This window comes from Eptatretus burgeri, chromosome 1 (assembly GCF_056783735.1).
Source record: "Eptatretus burgeri isolate ZD-2024b chromosome 1, Ebu_testis_v1, whole genome shotgun sequence".
NCBI classification, from domain to species: domain Eukaryota; kingdom Metazoa; phylum Chordata; class Myxini; order Myxiniformes; family Myxinidae; genus Eptatretus; species Eptatretus burgeri.
Window position 1 is genome coordinate 73715496 of NC_140961.1, and position 19819 is coordinate 73735314.

General features: G+C 42.5%; 1 protein-coding gene and 1 long non-coding RNA gene across 3 annotated transcripts in view; one reads left to right on the forward strand and one right to left on the reverse strand.

Moving 5' to 3' along the window:
* LOC147034753 (uncharacterized) overlaps positions 1-6624 on the reverse strand; it is a 33211-nt gene extending 26587 nt beyond the window's left edge. The window contains exons 1-2 of one of the 2 annotated variants that reach the window (XR_015060053.1): positions 6377-6624; positions 2686-2852 (exon numbers count right to left, since the gene is read on the reverse strand). This is a non-coding gene — a long non-coding RNA (uncharacterized LOC147034753). The remainder of the gene's footprint in view (positions 1-2685; positions 2853-6376) is intronic. The other variant, XR_015060054.1, reaches the window with a different exon arrangement.
* Positions 1-19819, forward strand: part of LOC147034752 (pancreatic lipase-related protein 2-like) — a 65874-nt gene that overhangs the window by 29948 nt on the left and 16107 nt on the right. The window contains exons 8-9 of the mRNA XM_085888269.1: positions 3329-3447; positions 12559-12688. Of these exons, the coding sequence (XP_085744395.1) occupies positions 3329-3447; positions 12559-12688 (249 nt within the window). The remainder of the gene's footprint in view (positions 1-3328; positions 3448-12558; positions 12689-19819) is intronic.

Genomic DNA, 19819 nt, shown 5'->3' on the forward strand with positions numbered 1-19819 from the left:
ATGTTTGCAATAGTAGGTGAGTGTGAGTGTGAGGGGGAGGGTGTGGGTTATGATGGATCGTCCTTGCGTCCGCGTGTCCACGGGTAGGTTCATAGGCTGCCACTCAACGATTTAAATGGCTGCATCTCCACTATTGAAAGTAGACGCTTGCCTCAACAATTGGATTTTTTTACACTCAACGACTTTTAAAAACGGTACCACTCAGCTATTTTCATTGTTTACAATGAACGATTTAAATTGCTGTCACTCGCCTTTGTTTTTTGACGCTGGCGCTTGGAAATTTTAATCGTTTCTATTGAACGTGCTAAATCGCTCAAACTCCACTATTGAAAGTAGACGCTTGCGCTCAAAAATTGGATTTTTTTTACACTCAACGACTTTTCAACGGTACCACTCAGCTAGTTTCATTGTGTACAATGAACGATTTAAATTGCTGTCACTCGCCTTTGTTTTTTGACGCTGAGGTTTTGAAATTTGAAGCGTTTCTTCTGAACGTGTTAAAACGCTCAAACTCGACTATTTTAAATAGACGCTGCCGATGGACAATTGGAATCATAGCCAAGATAGACATCGAAGTGTGAACATCCTCGTCATGCCGAAGAAAAGTTTGAAGAATGCTGCAAATAAATGTCCTGGCCGTGGCCGTGGACGCTGACGCAAGGACGATCCATTATACCGACATCTTTCAGCCTATGAGTAACTTAAAAGTAACGTCTGTCGATGTGTGGCAACGATCGCGTAACGTGCCAACAACTTGTTAATCATAGGTTAGAAATAAGTTTCGGGTACGCTAAACATTACCTCGGCGTGTCTCAACTTATGATTAACTTACAAGTAGCATGTGTTGACGTCTGTCAACGATCGCAGACCGTGCATACAACTTGTGGCCAGCGTAGCGGAACGTGTGAGTCATACGCCGGCATACGTCGTGAAATTTCAAGCATGAAAAAATTTGAGGACAACCGAAAAGTACAACGTTTAAAGCCAGCGTACAACGACGTATGGCAGTGTTTTTCAGCGTGCTCTCAATGTTATCAAAACTTACCCATAACGTATTCAACGTGTGCCAGCGTTTTAGAAAAAAAATTCAAAAATCGGCATACGTTGGCTAAAACGTCAAGGTGTGACCGGGCCTTAAGTCGGGCGTTGAAATCTAATCAATCAGTCAGTTAATCATATCGGATACATGTATTCACAACTAAACCAGTGACGTGTAAAATTCCATCAGACATAAAGCTTTTCATTACATTCCGAATTAAGACAAATTCTGATAAATTATGGTTAAAATCCTATTTATGTTCTCTGCTAACATCATAAGACCATCTATACTTTTAAGACATGAAAGATTTAAAACATATAGAATGCATTGAAATTTGAATCTGATAGAATAGAAGAACAAAAAACTATCAATTTTAACTTTTCTATCAATTACTTGTATTTCAATAACAAAATCAAGTGTGACATGTAGCTATGGCACGGATACATGGGAGGAGCACGAGTGATCGGTAAAAGTATTTGGACCTTGTCATTTTCCCGACACATTCAGTGCATATGGAACAAGCATCGTGAAAAATGAAAAAATAAACAGTTTTTCTACTTTAGGCAAGAGGATGTGCCACTAAGTAGCTACCGTTGTAAAACACTTGTATTGAATTATATGTTGCAAAAGAACACTTACATGAATATCTTTGAAGTCATTCTGCTCTTTGGAAACAATTTTTTTGTTATGTATCAATTCTTTTGATGTTCATATCCATATCATGCTAAATTTTAAAATGATATCAGTGTATCCCTAAATCTTACGAGACAAAAACATTAAAACTGCTGATGAGTCATACGCATACAGCCAGGCAAAAGTTCTATTCCTATACTGTGAAGACGTCCACAATTACGAGTTCACTCGTAGTTATTATTATTGGTATAATTATGCCTCAGTCTGCCTGTCTGTTACAAGATTCTAGTTATCCTCATCAGAACTGTTATCTTCATATGATGATGCTATTTCCATGTCATATAACATGAAAACATATCTATGTTATCGGGTATCAAGGGACAGATTAGCGTCAAGGTGGTCTGAATGTTTGGGTTCTCCTTTAATGATGGAGTTCACTGTACTCAAAGGGATAATGAGTGACTTTGAAATCTTCTTATAACCCTCTCCTGAACGGTGCTTCTCCACCACTTCATGTCTGACTTCTTTGGAAAGCTCCTTGGTCTTCATGTTTGCCTTGTTGGTTGACCAACTCAGTTGAACTTTAAAACTCCTTCGATAAGTGGGAAGCTTAGTTATTTCAGTTAAACCACTAATTTCATACAGGTGAAACCTATTACACTTATTTTGTAATCTTTCAAACAAATAATTTACTCCTGAAGTGATTTAGGGTTGAATTAGGCAAAGGGTTCGAATACTTGTGCAACTCAGAATCATCTGATTTTCTCTGTTAATCAAACTTATTCACATTTTATCTGCATTTTTTTTTGCCTTTTCACTTTGGACTAGTTTGGGAAGACTCTATATTAAGTTTGATTTGAAAGTATCATGAAATAAGCTCAGGTGGCATCAAAATGCGAAAACTTTTTAAGGGGGGTGAATACTTTTGCATGTCACTGCATATACATTCTCCAGCGTGTGCATGTGCATGCACGCAGACACAAGCAAGATGGCCTGAAAGTATGCACACTCACCTCTGAGCTGTGAATCCTGGATTCAAATCTCGACCCAGCTATAAACTGTTACCCTGGTGTAACTTGATGCCGTGCATTGCATGGATGATGAACTGGGTGGCCTGTGTGTCAGCATTGGAGTGGTGACTCGTCCATAATTGGTTCTTGCTTCGAAACATACCCTGGAGCTGTATGAAGAGTATTGGCTGTAATTAACAAAACTGTAAAAATAATCAAATACTACATGAAAATTAATTTTCAATGAATATCCAAACATCAATCCATCCATCCACTGGGACCATACTCTGTGCAGAGCGTTGGTGCTACATAAGCGGTCTCCCAGGCCATTGGGCACAATCTTGGACGGGTCACCACTCCAACACAGGATACCAGCAAGCCGGCACTCATTTTGCCGACCTCGGAAGGATGACAGGCAGAGTCAACCCCACCTGGTATTAATTCAACAGTGAGTGGGATTTTAACTCAGGATCCTAGGATCCCAAGCCCGCCACTCTCACCATTAAGTCAACACCAGGCATAAACATCAATTTAGCTTCATAATATCATGACTAATTTTTTATTTTTACTAATAGTAATGACTAATAACCAGAAGTACTTTTAATTCAATGTCTTCACTGTGTAATTCCTTACACCGTTGCATCAGGAACCCGGAACTTCTTCGCCTGCAACCATCTTCGCAGCTACAAGTTCTATACAGAGACCATACAGATCCCAGAAGGATTTATAGCTTATCCGTGTGACAACTATGATGACTTCACTCAGGTAAATATGCTTATTTTCTTTTACTGGTCATTGTCTATTGTACACCCTTTGACATCTACCGTATCTCTTTGTTCTGTTTGTTAACCTCTAAATAATTATATTTCACCTTTCACATGATTATCACCTAAGAAAGGTGCAAAGATTATAAAGGTTCAGTAATATCAGGTAAAACACTTTTTATTGAAAACTACAATTCACCTTTCAAAGTCATTCCCAACAACCAACTTTCCAATTCATTGGTTATTTTGCAAGTCTCGCAACTCGTATGTCCATCCTCAGGCTAGCGCCATAAAGCATCATCTGGGAAACATTAAACCTGAACTTTCCATCCTGTGTCCTTCCTCAAATTCCTGTTGGTGCCTTGTTAAATCTTTCTCTGGTGTATCACCCCATTCCCTTCCCTCCTTCGCCTCACCTTCACAGCTGACTCCACTCTCGACAAGGCGGAACGTCTTAAGCTATTGCTATCCTCTTTAACTCGTGTACTGGAATAATCCCTGTATATACCCCACTTACCCCCTCATACCTACTGCCTCTTGACCCTGTGAGCTCTTTACCTGGCCAAAAAGGTAGAGAAAATTATGACCAGCATTCTTCTTCTTCTAATTATTATTATTATTATTATGATGTTGCCACACCACATGCTTCCATGCTTGGAACAGGTGCGACATTGTTGGGGGCTTTTACTGGGAGTCACATATCGTCGGGTTGTTGCTGTATCCCCACTTATTTAGGGATACCTCACAGCATCCTAGCCTAGCACGCATGTGGTTAAGACATTGCCATTTTTGCCAGGACTCGTTTGATCCTGCTGGCTTGCCTTTTGTGGGCTGCACATACAGTCTGGCGTTGCCATAATCGCCGATCAGCCTTTTGCGCCACATTTGGATACTTGTGTAAGCTGGGTCCAAATCGAGTGGTTGCGTGGTGGCGAGGAAACCCTTTCTTAATTTCAGCCTGCTCTGCGCCGGCAACTGATTGCGTAGTGGATGCCTTGCATCTTTGCTCGGCTAAAGACATTCCCTTCTGCTGGTGACTGCTCTCCTAGTGTTGGGTGGACTGATGCCAAACAGAAGATTACAGGCTTTTTACATTGGTTGGTTTTAGACATCAGGCAACACAACAGCTCATTCAGCCCAGGATCAAGTTTACTCACATATGCTTATCTCTCCCATACTGGACATGTATATTCTGTTGTTGAATAACAGAGGGCAAAAGCAGTGGTCTGTAATGTTGAAGGATGAGTCCCCCAATTTGAATTACCCCGTTTGTGCAGAGTGCTATTTTGGATATTTACCTTGGGCTTCGCTTTCTTCATGTGATTATTGCACGTCAAATGAGCGGGCAAGAATGACCCCAAGGAATGCGAGATGACGTTTTGGCTCACGAGTCAAGTGGAACGCGCATAGCTGAGTCTTGGTGGGGTTGGCACGAACAAAGGTGCAGACTTGACTTTCATACTTGAAAGACTTGACTGTCACACAAATACAGCTGTTAAGACTGGGAGAAGTGACGTCATTTCCCAGAGCACTGTGGGTATGTAACCAAGTTACGTGTGGGCTCTCTACTTAAAGAGAAACAGACAATGATGAATTAGATCAACAGTGACGCAAACCAATTTCAAGATGGTGGCCATATTGAAAATCGCAGCACGGCACACGCACGCACACACACAACACCAGATCAAGTGCAAGTAGAAAAAAAAAGAAGGAAAAAAAAAAAGAAAAGCAGAGCACCCCATCTGTGATGTCATTTGACATTTATTTTTGCTTTGCAAAATAAAATAAAAAATAAAATCAATCTGTCAAGTCGTTCTCAAGTTATTGTCCGGAAACCAATTTCAAGATGGCTGCCATGGAGGCCACATTGAAAATCGCAGCGCGCCCATTTTTGAAAAGAACCTTCGTCTACTCAACCCCAACATACCCTGCAAAAATGGATTTAATCAGACAAGGCGTTCTCCTCGAAATTGACGGAAACCAAAAGTTGACAGACGCCCGGACAACGCCTGTGACGACAATACCCCTTAGCCAATTCAGGCTGAGGGGTAAAAAAAAAAAACAGAGAGTTGGTGTCAAAGCCACCCAATGCTCGCCTGTTTATACATTTATCGTTTTTAAAAGACTAGTCTAATAATATTTTTGAGAAAGCATTGCAGTGAAGTCTGATCCAAATAATTTTAAAGCAATATATGTATTTGTATATTGTAATCAGTAAAAAATAGTGTGGTAGATAAAAACATTAGAAAGGAAAAAAAACTTTAACGTTGATGTGCTTCAAAAAGGTTAAGTTCAAAACAGGTCAAAAATTAAAAAAAATTGAAAATATTTTTTAATTTCAACTTCACTACATTAATAATATACCCCAAAGGAACCTCCATGACAAATATCAGCATCCTCGTACACATTTAAATGAATGGCAAGCTTCTAAATAACTTGCACCAAAAACTTTAACATTTTCACGCTCACGCTCACGCTGACGCTGACGCTGACGCTCACGCCGGGGGTATCGCTATAGCTCTCTGTTCTTCGAACAGGCGAGCTAGAAACCACACAAACATCCATTTAGTGATTTGCATCGAATAGCCAGTGCTGCAATTAAATGCTCACAATGTAACGACACCTGTTACATGAAGTCATTACATACTCTAATGATGTTTGGGACATTGTTTATCAGTATGTGTAACATCAAGTAATCAACAAATTATACCACCTATCTCAGAAACCCCCAATTCCATAATTCCATACGTGTTAAACAATCCATGCATGTCGTGATATGGCTACTGTACTACTACACACATCCATCAACCAAGATTTGTAATTTATCTTACATGGAGGAATGATGTCTCTGAACCATGGCAATCAACATAACCGCAACAACTCGATCCCTGCTGCATACAAGTACCACCGGCCACGATAGCGATAATCACCTGACACATCCCGACTAGCGTCTGGAGGTCGATGGTGTTGGTGTTACCAGGACTCGCAATCCCCTTCAAGTCAGAGGCCAAACAGCTTCTCCATGAATGGTCTGAGACCACAAGGAAACCCAAGAGAATTCTCCATACAGGCGGTCACTTCCGTCGGCAGAGTCTAACCCCTGGTGACCACACGTACATTCCTAACTCGATGCAAATGTCGACGACGAGCACTCGCACAAAATGGCTCGCTTCTTCTCTGAACCGTGAACCGGAAATCCAGACACACGCTCAACCGCGCCCCCTGTGCCATGAATCATTACAGCATCCAGCCCAAGGGGAAAACAACTCCTCCACATACCAACAACAACAAGTCACGTGACCCCAAAATGACCAGCACTATTCCTCACCCGGCCACAGGTACCAGCGTCATCATTTTTATGACATCGCTTTTCTGTCTGCACTCAGCGAGAAATCAAGGAGGAATTTCCTCAACCCCATGGATGCTAACCTATGGTATGATCAGTGACAAAAAAATTCAAATTTAATAAATCTTAAATTCAGGTTGTAACACAACAAAATGTGACAAAAGTCGAGGGGTGTGAATACTTTCTGAAGGCACTGTAAATTTATTGTCAATTCTTTCATTTAATCCTCATGGGTATGCAGTTCTTAATTACTTAAGCCAGAAAAGTTATCCACACTTATGTAGTTGTGTAATTGCTTTATCTTCCATCCCATCCTTTTTGTGGCCATTACCTCGATCTTATCAATACCTGAACACTGAAGCTCACTTTTTTTCCAGTATCCATAAGTAAGGTGGGGCTGACGCCTGACAGGATGGCCTAGACGTACGCGCCCTCGCCTCGAAGCTGTCCAGACTGGGTTCGAATCCTGACCCAGCTATAACCTGTCATCCCAGTGTTTCACAGTCAGGTCGATTGATCAATGTGTGTGCTCTCCCTCGGATGAACGTAAAACAGGGCATCCCATCTGCCGGCATTAGTTGGTGGACGTTAAAGATCCCACTGTGTCCTTCTTGAAGAATGGTTGAACTATCGCCAGCACCCTGAAGAAATCCCAAATTCCTATCTAGACTTCCTGAGTCGGAGTGGCAACTCGACCAGGATTGTAACCTAGTAACTGCTTTGGCAGCATCATAGCTCTGCATCAGGCATGGTACATTATGATGATCATCATCATTATCATCATAATATCGTTACTTCCATAGATTGGGATAAATGCTTTCCCATTGGCAAACCGAAAATGGCCACCTCCGACAGCCAAATAGTGAGGGTGTCCATGAGTAAACTACAGCATTACCTTGTTGAGGAACATAAATCCTCTGAGGAGGGCCAGTCCTCAGGGAGGCTAGTTTATCTGGGGACTGCCATGCTTCACCTTTCATTGTCTTTCAAAGCATTGTATGCTTCATCATATCTGGATCCCAACAGATTATGATGGTTTATTTTTTTTTAATCTCTCCCTCAACCTCATATATTTTCACAATTCTATCCCACCTTTAATCAGGAAGAGCATCTTGATCTCCTGCTACTCAGAGCAGGGTTCAGTGTCGCACCACAAGATTACCCCACATTCGTGAAGCAAAAAGTGGGCTTGAGCAATTGGTTCACTTTGTCTGTGCAGCTGTCTGTTTGTCTATCTATAGATGTCAAGGAACCACTTCATTTCAATTGAACTCTATATTCTGAACACTGTAGAACATGAATCGGAACACGAACCTACAGTTTAGTAGTACTTTGGCTCTGAATTTGGCAAATTGTACGGACTCTCATCCTGAGTGCGCATGCGCACTCGCAGTACAGCAATCGTTTTAGCCTGTTTGTCTGGCAGTCAAACAAAATTGAAAATCATTCCAAGCAGGAAACGTACTGTTTTAGGGACGTCATAAAGGACACAAACAAAAGGTATGAATAAATAATTTAACGTGTTAAATATGGTGGTGAAGATACGGTGCATCAACGGTGGTAAACTTCCAGAAAAAGGTTTTTTTTCTTCGAGCCTTTAAAACCTTTGTTATTTCAATCAAATTATATAGGTACTTGAATATTGCAGAACACAAACCCCCTTATTGGCACTTACTTGGAAAAAGCAGTACTTTGAAAAATATTCACACCATCCCATGCCCTGAGGACAGAGTAACTGTGAGATTCATCATTCAGACAAACATGGCGGCACCTAGCGCCATTTGATGAGAGCAAAATGCAAATCACCAGTTTAAAAGACCCTTCCCATGTCCTTTTTCTCAAGTCTGTGTGGGGTCAAGTGTTTCATGAACTCTCTAGTTTGTTTTGTGTTACACAAGAAGGAAAATTTTTATTTAAAATTTAAACAAATTGCTTTTCTTGTAGAATTCTTACTTTTCAATATTTGGTCACCTTTACAAACAAACAAAAAAACGTTTTTTCCCCCCTTTGTGAACATTTAATATACTACTGCATGCCCGTACGTGCATGCCCGTACGTGTGTGGCCGTACATGCAAGAAAAAAAAACTTTCAAACCGCGTGCCAGAAACAACAACCACACAGGCCGTTCCTTCGCTCTCGTGTGGCCGTACGTGCAAAAAAAAAAAACTTTCAAACAACCACACAGGCCGTTCCTTCGCTCTCGTAAACGACGACTGGATTGGGGCATTGTGTTTATCTATAAATGCGCATCACAAATTGAGAAATTATTAGAATGTAGTGTCATCACTATCCAGAAGTCCGTACGTTGTAACCCGTAATGGGGAATGCGGCTGAGGGTCTCTTCCCCAACGGCCACGCCAATGCAGCAACGTGTCCTGTCATTGGTTGGTAAATAAATGGCCATAACTTGGGAAGCACTTGTCTGATTAATATCAAACCTTGAAAAGGCACATACTCAGGTCCCCAGCAATATACCTGGTAAGTTTCAATTAGATCGGACCAGTGGTTGTCGAGAAACAGCGGTCGCACGCACGCACGCACGCACATTGCTGGAATTATAGATAGATATTGTGGTGGTGGTCGTATGGCAGCTTCGCTGCCGGGGTAGCTATCATTTCTTGAAGCGAGACTGAGTCGCTGATGCAGTGCCCCTCAACCAGTACACACACTGGAACTGGTACTCATTTCGTCGACCTCGGAAGGATGACAGGCTGAGTCAACCTCCTGGTGTATTAATTCAGCGGCCGACGGGGCTTGAACTCAGGACCCGAGGATCCCAAGCCACCACCCTAACCACTGAGCCAACACCAGGCTATATACATATATATATATATATATATATATATATATATATATATATATATATATATATATATATATATATATATATATATATATATATATATATATATATATATATATATATATATATATATATATATATATATATATATATATATATATATATATATATATATATATATTGTGACGTCCACGGGCCTTGAACAGTCCCGCCAACGTAGAATGAGCCGAAACGATGGAGGCGGTTTATTTATTTATAACCCAAAGATGGCGGTTCTAATCGCTCTACCGCAAACGGGACGAGGAAGGTGGCACGAGTCACTTTTCACTGAGTTGATGATGTTTATTTGTTTTTATTATTAACCAGAAATAATAAAACTCGGCAAGAAGAGGGATCCGGGGCGATTCGACGGGATGGTGTGGGATCGGGCGTGGGGAAAAACACAGTTAATTCCAATGAATATACAGATCTCAAACCCTCTAAGGCGCCAAGTACACACACACACCACACACACACACACACACACACACACACACACACACACACACACACACACACACACACACACACACACACACACACACACACACACACAAACACACACACACACACACACACACACACACACACACACACACACACACACACACACACACACACACACACACACAAAACGTAGCTATTTCTGGTGGTCAGGCTGGACCGTGGTGTGGACGCAACTGTCCCTGGATCAGCGTCGGACGAGCTGGCCTTGCTCACGTCAGGGGGCAGGAGAAACCGTGGTGCTGTCGACCTCCTGGTCTTGGCCCAAGTCCGCTCACAGCCGCCAGGGAACCAGTTCTGGCGCCAAATTGCGAGCAGGAGAGGGAGGCAGGTCCGCCCGCCGTTCGACCCCGTACTCCGAATCAGCAGAACCCCAGAGCCAACCAAGGTGAGGCACGAGGCTCAGCAAGGCTCCAAGACACGATGAAGAACACGATCGAATCAGCACAACAACAAGTACGCTTCCCGCGCAACAGCCTCCACACCAAAAAAACACGATCTTTTTGTCCCGATCTTCTTCTTCTTCCTCTTCCTCTTCCTCTTCCTCTTCCTCTTCCTCTTCCTCTTCCTCTTCCTCTTCCTCTTCCTCTTCCTCTTCCTCTTCCTCTTCGACCCCGAACAGAACCTTTTTATCCTCCCGTCCTCGTCACTTCCAATCGAGCCGTTTTATTGGCCCACCGCCGTCGCCTTCCGCCAATCGTGATCACGGGGCGGAGCCATCCGCAGCCCTGTCCTGTGACGTCACGGCCAGCCTCCAGGGACTACTAAAAGGGGTTTACGCAGACACACTTACCCTATCCCGTGTCCCTATCTAATTACGTGACAATTATCATTTCCCCCTTTAAGAAATGAACATTTACTAGACAACTTATCACCACTGAATTGCTACTTATTACATCGAGATCCTGGTAAACTCGAACAGCATGGCATACCTCATTAAACATCCTAATTACCCTTTGAATGCATACCCCCCCCTCCAACGTAACAATATATATATATATATATATATATATATATATATATATATATATATATATATATATATATATATATATATATATATATATATATATATATATATATATATATATAGCCTTAGCCTGGTGTTGGTGCAGTGGTTAGGGCAGCGGCCTGGGATCCAAAAGGTCCTGAGTTCAAGCCCCGTTGGGCCACTGAATTAATACACCAGGGGGTTGACTCAGCCTGCCATCCTTCCGAGGTCGGCGAAATGAGCACCAGTGTACTGGGCCGGTGTATGCCCCGGTTAAAATAGGTGTACCATATCCCTGTGTCGTAAGACGTGACCAGGGTTGCGTCAGGAAGGGCATCCGGCGTAAAACATGTGCCAAATCACTATGCGGATCATACGGATGATCCGCTGTGGCGACCCCTAACGGGAGCAGCCGAAAGAAGAAGAAGAAGATATATATATATATATATATATATATATATATATATATATATATATATATATATATATATATATATAGTGAAACTGAGTATCTTCTTTTTGACCATTTAATAATTTGTAATATTCATGAACACTAACTTTAATATTTTAAGCACTATTAACATGGTAGATGAGTTAGTGGTTTATTTTATTTTTTTTGCCCCCAAATTTGAGGTATGCTGCAGCACTCCACGTGAAAATATTAGGCCAAAACTGACGTCAGATGAAAATTGAACGTTTTGTGATTTCCTTTGTGAATTTCACTTCACAAAGGGTGATCCTCTACTCACAAAAGTTATATCACTTCTGTTAGAAGAATAGACAAGAGGTTGTCCACGTTGCAAATTTGACAAGGTTGTCCACGTTGGAAGTCCATGTTGCAAATTTGGCGAGGTCGTCCATGTTGCAAATTTGTTTGAGGTTCTCCATATTGGAAGTCCATGTTGCAAATTTGGCGAGGGTGTCCATGTTGAAAATTTGGCGAGGGTGTCCATGTTGCAAATTTGGTGAATTTTTTTTAATGCAAAATTATGGCAATATGGTTCAAAAAATAGGCTGAAAATATAAAATGTACAATGAAGATAATTAAAAAAAAACTCTTAGGTAGTGGGAGAGCATGCCTCAAGCTGTCGTAGTCAACCCACTTGCATTTCTGCTAGACACTCACTGATTATAATTTGTAAATTTTGTTCTTACAACAAATCTAATATTTGGTCTTCCTTTATTCTGTTATTCACTCGTATATTTATTTTTTGTAAAAAAAAAAAAAAGTTGATGTTTATGAATCATTATTAAGCATGCTGCTTGCGATCTTGTTTACAAACAACATGAGATTCAAAAAATATCTTTAAAAACAAATCTGAGTGTTTAACTTTTTATAGGTACAAAGAAAACATGGGTCTTTGCATCTTAGTGAACCCAACAAAAAGGAGCAACAAATCAAATTGTTTTCGTCTCTTTCTGTTGCAGGGAAAATGTGCCACTTGTCCTGATGGGGGCTGCCCAAAAATGGGATATTTGGCAAATACATATGCCATTACTCCTGGAGTTGTGAATGAATTATTCTACCTGAACACTGGAGCCAAAACCACCTATTCTCGTGCGTATACTTCGTCAATTTCACACCAAATGAGCATTCTGTAAAACATTCTCATTTTAGTCACCTGCATTTGACATGGGAATACTCCACTTTGTCAAGGCTGGTGTTATTACCTCCGCCACTGAAGGTGAAGGAGGTTATGTTTTCACCGATTTCTGTCTGTTTGTCTGTCGTTTGTCTGTTTGTGTACAGGATGTCCCAAAAAGTTGCGGACGGATCCGTATGAAATTTTGTGGACAGGTTCGGTGTGCGACAAGGACGAACTGATTAGATTATGGTGAAGATCTGGTTCTGGATCTGTCTGCGAGAATTTTAAAAGTGATTCTTCGCCATTGAGGGATAGGGCCAAAAACGATATATCACAGGATATCTCAAAGAGTTGTGGACGGATTTGGATGGAACTTGTTGGACAGGTTAGGTGTGTGACAAGGAAGAATTGATTCAATTTTGATGAAGATCTGGATCTGGATCCGACTCCTAGAATTTTAAAGTGATTCTTCACTATTGAGAGATAGGGCCAAAAACGATATAGTACCGTCTAGCATAATATTTCAAAAACGTATTTGGCCTGATTTGTTCTTGTGGATCAGGCATTGTGTGACGGAGGTATGCACTCTACAGAGTGCCCTTCCAGTTTTATTTCTGTGATGAGGTCTGAGTCAGTGGACAGCTCAAAAGATAAGTTTTATCAACTGAAAGTTGACAAAGGAGTGTTAACTGAATTGGGAAGCAAAGTAAATACGACGTTATTCAATGGCTTTGGATCTCAGCAATAGCACTGTCAACCTTTAATTATGTCTTGAGGTGAATGTCCTGCTATCTCCAGACTCGTTATTAGTCAGCACTATGCAACACAGGATTTATTTAGTCTCGCATCCACCTCATGATCAATTGTTGCTGCAATTGTTTATGATGCTACTGAAGTAAGTGAATTGCTCGACCGGTTTAAGAAGACTAAATCATCAAGCCTTATTGAGGGCTCTTGGTTGGGGTGACAAGTAGCTGGTTGATAAAGGACCTCTGTTATGCCATGGCTGTTAGTAAGGCCAAAATATTTTGCAGCTCTGGCAAAATTGTCGAAAAGGTTCTGGAAGTCTGCTTCCGAATGGGCCACCAGTGCACTGTCATCTGAATACAACAACTCAATAGGTGTTTCTGTGATTTTTGGTGTTTGCTTGCAGTTGTGCAAGATCGAAAGGTTTCTTGTTCTTGAAATGAATGGCGACTCATTCAGCACAGTCTTGCATGGCCTCTTGCAGCTGGGCTGTGAAGAACAGTACAAACAGGCGAGGTGGCAGTACACAGCCTTCCTTAATCCCACTGATGATACGGAAGACTCCTGACAGCTCGCCTACTTTGCTGAAAAAATTGGCAGCACAGTCAAGTTTGCTGTGGATTTTCCAGAGTGCAGGACGGTTTACAGTATTAAATGCCTTGGTTAAGGCCCTGTCACACCTTGACAATTTAGCCAGCATATGCCTGATGTATGCAAAATTTGGCTAAAACGCTGGCACACGTCGAATACGTTATGGGTAAGTTAGTATACGTTAAGAGCACGCTGGCATACCTCGTAGTACGCTAGCATATGTCTTTGTACGCTGGCATATGTCATAGTACGCCGTGGTGTTAGACAAATTTTCCATGCTTCAAATTTCCCGACGCATGCCAGCGTATGACTCACACATTCCGCATATTGCTGGCCATAAGTTGTAGGCACGTTAAGCGATCGTTGACACACATCGACACACGTTACTTGTACGTTACTCATAAGTCGAAACACGTCGAGGTCATGGTTAGGCCTAAGTCACATTTGCCACGGCGGCCGTGGGGTCTCCAAAATCTACGGCTACTATCAATTATACGGCGGCCGCAGTATTTCCACGGTCACACAATGTAGCAGTCACATATGTTTTTATTTTTCGGGGAGCCGCACGGCGTATTTATAAATTGTGGAGACCGAAAACGTGGGGGTGCCGTACGGTCTTTGATTTCATGTCGCACGGTGACCTTAGGGCGTCCCTGTGGCGGCCATAGAATTTTCAAGGCAGACGCAAGGTAGCCTCAAGGTGCCCGCAAGGCGACCGCAGGGGGGCCCTAAGGCGAACGTGCGGCCAGACGGACGGTAATGAGTGGATATATATACCACTTCTTTTTTACTGAAATAAAAATATAACAGTTCGGAATATACCAGTACGTGGTGCCCCCAGAATCCGAATTGAATTTGTCCCAGGAGGCTGTTCGGATTGCATAAAGTTTGATTCCCAAACTATTTTCCCAATAAGAAATAATGGAGTGCATTAACCTGTTCCTGGACCCCAAGAAAACCCACCTTCAAGACACTTTAAACTGAAATTCCCCATGTTTAAGGTAAAATAAGATGAGTAAATGACCTTCGGTGGCGGTGTGTTGTATGTAAACTGGTACAATCACCACATCCAAAGGTCCACACAGGCTCAGGCTCCGGCCTGGGTTCCGATCGCTCGCGCACTCTGCGAGCGCTGCCCCCAGGGCAGCTCATCAAACATGATGCCCCCAGAACCACAATCACTTTCATCAAACGCATCGGGCTGAGGTAATCATGGATATTCCAAATTACAACCGTTTTTTCTGTGAAATTAAATCCTTGCCCGACAGTCCGTCACACCACGTGATCGGATTGCTTTTTTGTTATTAATTAAAACACAAGATGAGTAAAAAACAAAAAAACAGCACAAATCAAGGTGAAAACACGAGGTAAAGCAGCGATCAACACACGAGAGATGCTTTCACGAGGACTTTCACCGACGAACTGAATGAACAAAGCGCGAAGATCCGGGTCGAACAGGTGGGGGAGACACGTGAACAAACATGAACGCCTCGTTGTGTTCGGTTTTTTAAAATGTGTTCGGTTTTTAGGGCAAAATTCATTTTTCATTGATAAGAGACTACGGCAGCCGCACGAATAACGCAAGCCCACCGTACGCCCTACGTACGGTCGACGTGGAACACAACTACGTCACAACTACAGCACGTCGAATTGCTACGGCGAACGTAGAAATGAAAAAAGTTATAACTCCGTGTTATAATTCCACGGCGACCTTACGACCTGTAAAATATAGCCAAACGGCGTAGGGCCACCCTGAGGCCACCGCAGAAACTCTGCGGCCGCCGCACGTTTCTGTCAATTCAGTGGGCGTACGGCCGCCGTATAGCAAATGTGACTTAGGCCTTAGCGTCAGTGTTCCAGACTCCCTGGTTGTTTTTTTTTTCTTCTTTGGTATGACGGTGATGTTGACACTTCCATTTCTAGTGCGGTTATGATTTAAATCGTTGAACGGCAACCTATTAACTATATTATATTATAACCGCACAAGAAATTGAAGTGTCAACATCACCGTCCTATCGAAGAAAAAAAAAACAACAACCAGGGAGTCTGGAACACTGACGCTAAACATTACCTCGACGTGTTTCGACTTATGAGTAACGTACAAGTAACGTGTGTCGACGTGTGTCAACAATCGCGGAACGTGTGTCATAAGTCGAATATGTCGAGAAATTTTCAACATGCTGAAAATTTCTCGATGTACTCGGCGTATGACGACGTATGCCGACGTATGCCAGCGTGCTCTTAACGTATACAAAACTTACCCATAATGTATTCGACGTGTGCCAGCTTGGTTTGGCAATTTTTTCATACGCTGGCTAAAACGTCAAGGTGTGACAGCGGCTTCACACTTCGATGTCAAGTGCGGTTATGATTTGAAGCGTCAAGCCGCAGCCTTTTAATAGCCTACGCCACGTGATCGTCGGCGATACGCTGCTGCACGCTATGCATAAGTTAGACTATCGTTGGGCATAGGTTGTGAACGCCGACAACACGCTCAGCATTCGTTGGTACAAGTTATCTATATGTGATTGAAACGTTCTGTGTACGTTACTAATACGTTATGCATACGTCCAACACGTTATTATACGCCCAAAACTTGAAAAAAAAACCATCAATAGTTCAGCGTACGCCAGCGTTTTACATACATTTTGAGACCTTGCCATACGCTGGCTAAAACGTCAAGGTATGACAGCCCCTTTAGGTCAACAAAGGCTGTGTAAAACGGCTGATGGTGTTCCATGCATTTTTCTTGTATTTGGTGAGCAATGAATATCATGTCTATTGTACTTCTCTGGAGGTATAAACCACACTGCGTTTCAGGAAGTACATTATCACAAATCCGAGAAAGAGGACTTGTAAGGAGGATTCAGGAAAGCATCTTCCCAATGACCGAGAGCAGATAAATTCCTCGGTAACTTCCGTAGTCACTCCGAGATACTTTGTTACTTTCTGTCTTTATAATGTTGGCATCTTTCAGTTGCTGTGGGATTGTCTCCTGTGCTTAAATGTGTTAAAATCGCAGTTGCAAGTATTGAGAGCATTTCCACCCTTTTCAATTACCGCAGCAGGTACCTCGTATGGGCCACGTGATTTGTTGGGTTTTTTTTCATCTCACGAACTGCTTAAAAAAAAAAAAAACCTCATGAATGTGAGGATCACCAAGATCAGCAGGAGGAGGAGGAAGCTGGGGTATCTGGCTTAGCGATACATTAGAAACAGTACATGGTCTGTTCAGGAGCTGAGACAGAAGTGTTCCCTCCATTAATTGGGCATTGCTACTTTCTGTGAGAAGAGGGTACTTCCATCTTCACGAGTTATAGGCATGGCTGTAGACCATGTTGGACTGTAAACTTCTCTTATTGCTTCATGGAAGCACTTGGTGTCATGCTGTTCAGCTGCTAACGTCTGCAATTCATCTGCTTTTTTGAGAAAAACAGTCATTTTTCATTTGATGAATTATCCACATGAATTGGCGACACAATGCTTTACAGTGAATTTAAAATGATAAGTGGGGTCAGATAGAGAAGCGTTTCATGCTTTCTGTTTAATTTCAAGTAAGTATGACATTTTTGTATCATTTTCGTCGAAGCACTCCTGCATGGAATGGTTTTGTATAGCCTATGCATTCAACTGCAGTCATAGATCATATCCTAAAGTGCATTCCACGGTGCAGTAACATCATCTGCAATGTTAGTGAGTGTCTTCAGGATGAGTGGAGAACTGCTCTGCTGCCTTTGGATTTTTAAGATCTGCAAGATTTAGTCATCACCTTGACCATGCCATGCAAATGGAGAGGCTTGGGTTTTGCGCATTTTGAGATGATCATTGATTCCATCCATCCATCCATCCATTGGGGACCATACACTGTGCAGAGCGTTGGTGCTGCCAGCAACAATTGACCGAGTGCTGCCAAGCAGACTCCTTGGCTTTTGGACACAATCCAAGACGGGGTCGCCACTCCGACACAGTATACCAGCATCCTGGCACTCATTTTGCCGACCTCGGAAGGATGACAGGCAGAGTCCACCCCACCTGGTATTAATTCAACAGCGAGTGGGGTTTGAACTCAGGATCCCAAGCCCACCACCCGAACCATTAAGCCAACACCAGGCATGATCTTTGATTGCACGAATGATAAAGGTATAGCTTTGATCACACGAGCCCGTGTGACCAACAATCGACTCCATGAAGAACATGTGCTATGGAAGTAATGGAACATTTTGCAAGTCTCTTTGTTAATTCAGTTAAGTACAGAATCAATCATATGACAGCGGCGAGAGCATGGATGCATCCACGTGACCTTGTGCCTGCCTGCCTGTCTGGAAGACAGAATACTGTGTTGGTGATATACCAGTTGATTTTAAACACACATTAAAATTAACAAAAGTCCATTTGTGTTCGTCTTTCCAATGCCATGTTTTCCTATTATGCCATGCCAAGTGGTGCAGTCCTGGCCGACACGGGCATTGAAGTGTCCTCGGACGATCAACTTGTCCTCTCTTGGAGTTCAGCATATCAAGCTGCTGAGATCTGAGTCGAACATTTCCTTTGCCTCCTCAGGATTTGTCATGGTTGGAGCATCGTTGCTTATCAGTGTAACATAATCTGTTGTCCCAAAGTGGAAAAAGTGGCTTCATCAACCTGTTGTTGACACCTGGAGGAAAGCTTTCAAAATATAGACCAGTTCTTTGTTGATCACGAATCCATTGCCTGAAATGTGTGACTCTTTCGTGATTGACCTTTCCAGAAGAAAGTATAGCCTGCTTTTTCCTTTGTCAGCTGACCCTCATCTTCAATCTTAGTCCCACTCAGAGCTGCCACACAAATATTGTAGCCCCTCAACTCGTGTGCTGCTCGTGCTGTTTGCCTTTCTGGACGGTCAAACTCGTGTGGTCTATCTTGTAAATTGCAAACATTTCATGTCGCATTGTTTACAGTACTTTTCTTTTGAGGCTTCTTTATGTTTCGTCCACACATGGGGCAGCCTCTGGTTGGACTACATGTAGGATGAGCTTTGTTTAGGGCAAACTTTTCTAGCCCCCTCCTGAAATTGAGGTCGGGCAAGCTGTGCTATCCCTAAAAAGGGCAGCTGAGTCGGTACAAGTTGCTACTGAGCTATGATGTCATCCAAAATCAGCACAGAACAACCAATATCTTGATCCGCTTATGTGCAAGTTCATGGCTGTGACTCCCAGCACTGTCCAACACCGGTCACTTTGCTAATTGCTCATCGCCACAGGACCTTTGGTGGTGCACATATTGCTGTCAAGACATTAAAAATTGCTGTCAAGTCACAAAAATTGGTAGTCATATGGAGGACTGGAGTACCTGATTGATTGATGCAAGCTGTGCGGGACTTTTTTCAAGTGGACGAGTTCATACTTTCTTGGCCAAACAAGCCTGGTTTGGAATGGAAAGGCAGTTCCAAGACAACTGGATGGCTTGTAGGCTGCAAAAAAATGTGGATGCCATTAATTAAAGAAGTATTTCGTTAATCTGCCTTCTGATGACATTTCCTCCAACAAGGGTCCCACTGCATGACTTCTCCCCCCACCAGTGGGGTGCTCATTCGCCTGATGCCATTGGCACTTTCTGGGGGTGGTCAGTTATTTAACTGCCAACCAGCTTTTGGCATTGCTCTGATAAGAGTACAAGAAGCATGGTCACCACGAGCAGATTTCAAAGCACGAACCACTTTCCGAATAAGACCTCTCAAGGCAGCATCCACGGACATTTACTGAATCTTTTAGTATTTGCATGGGTAA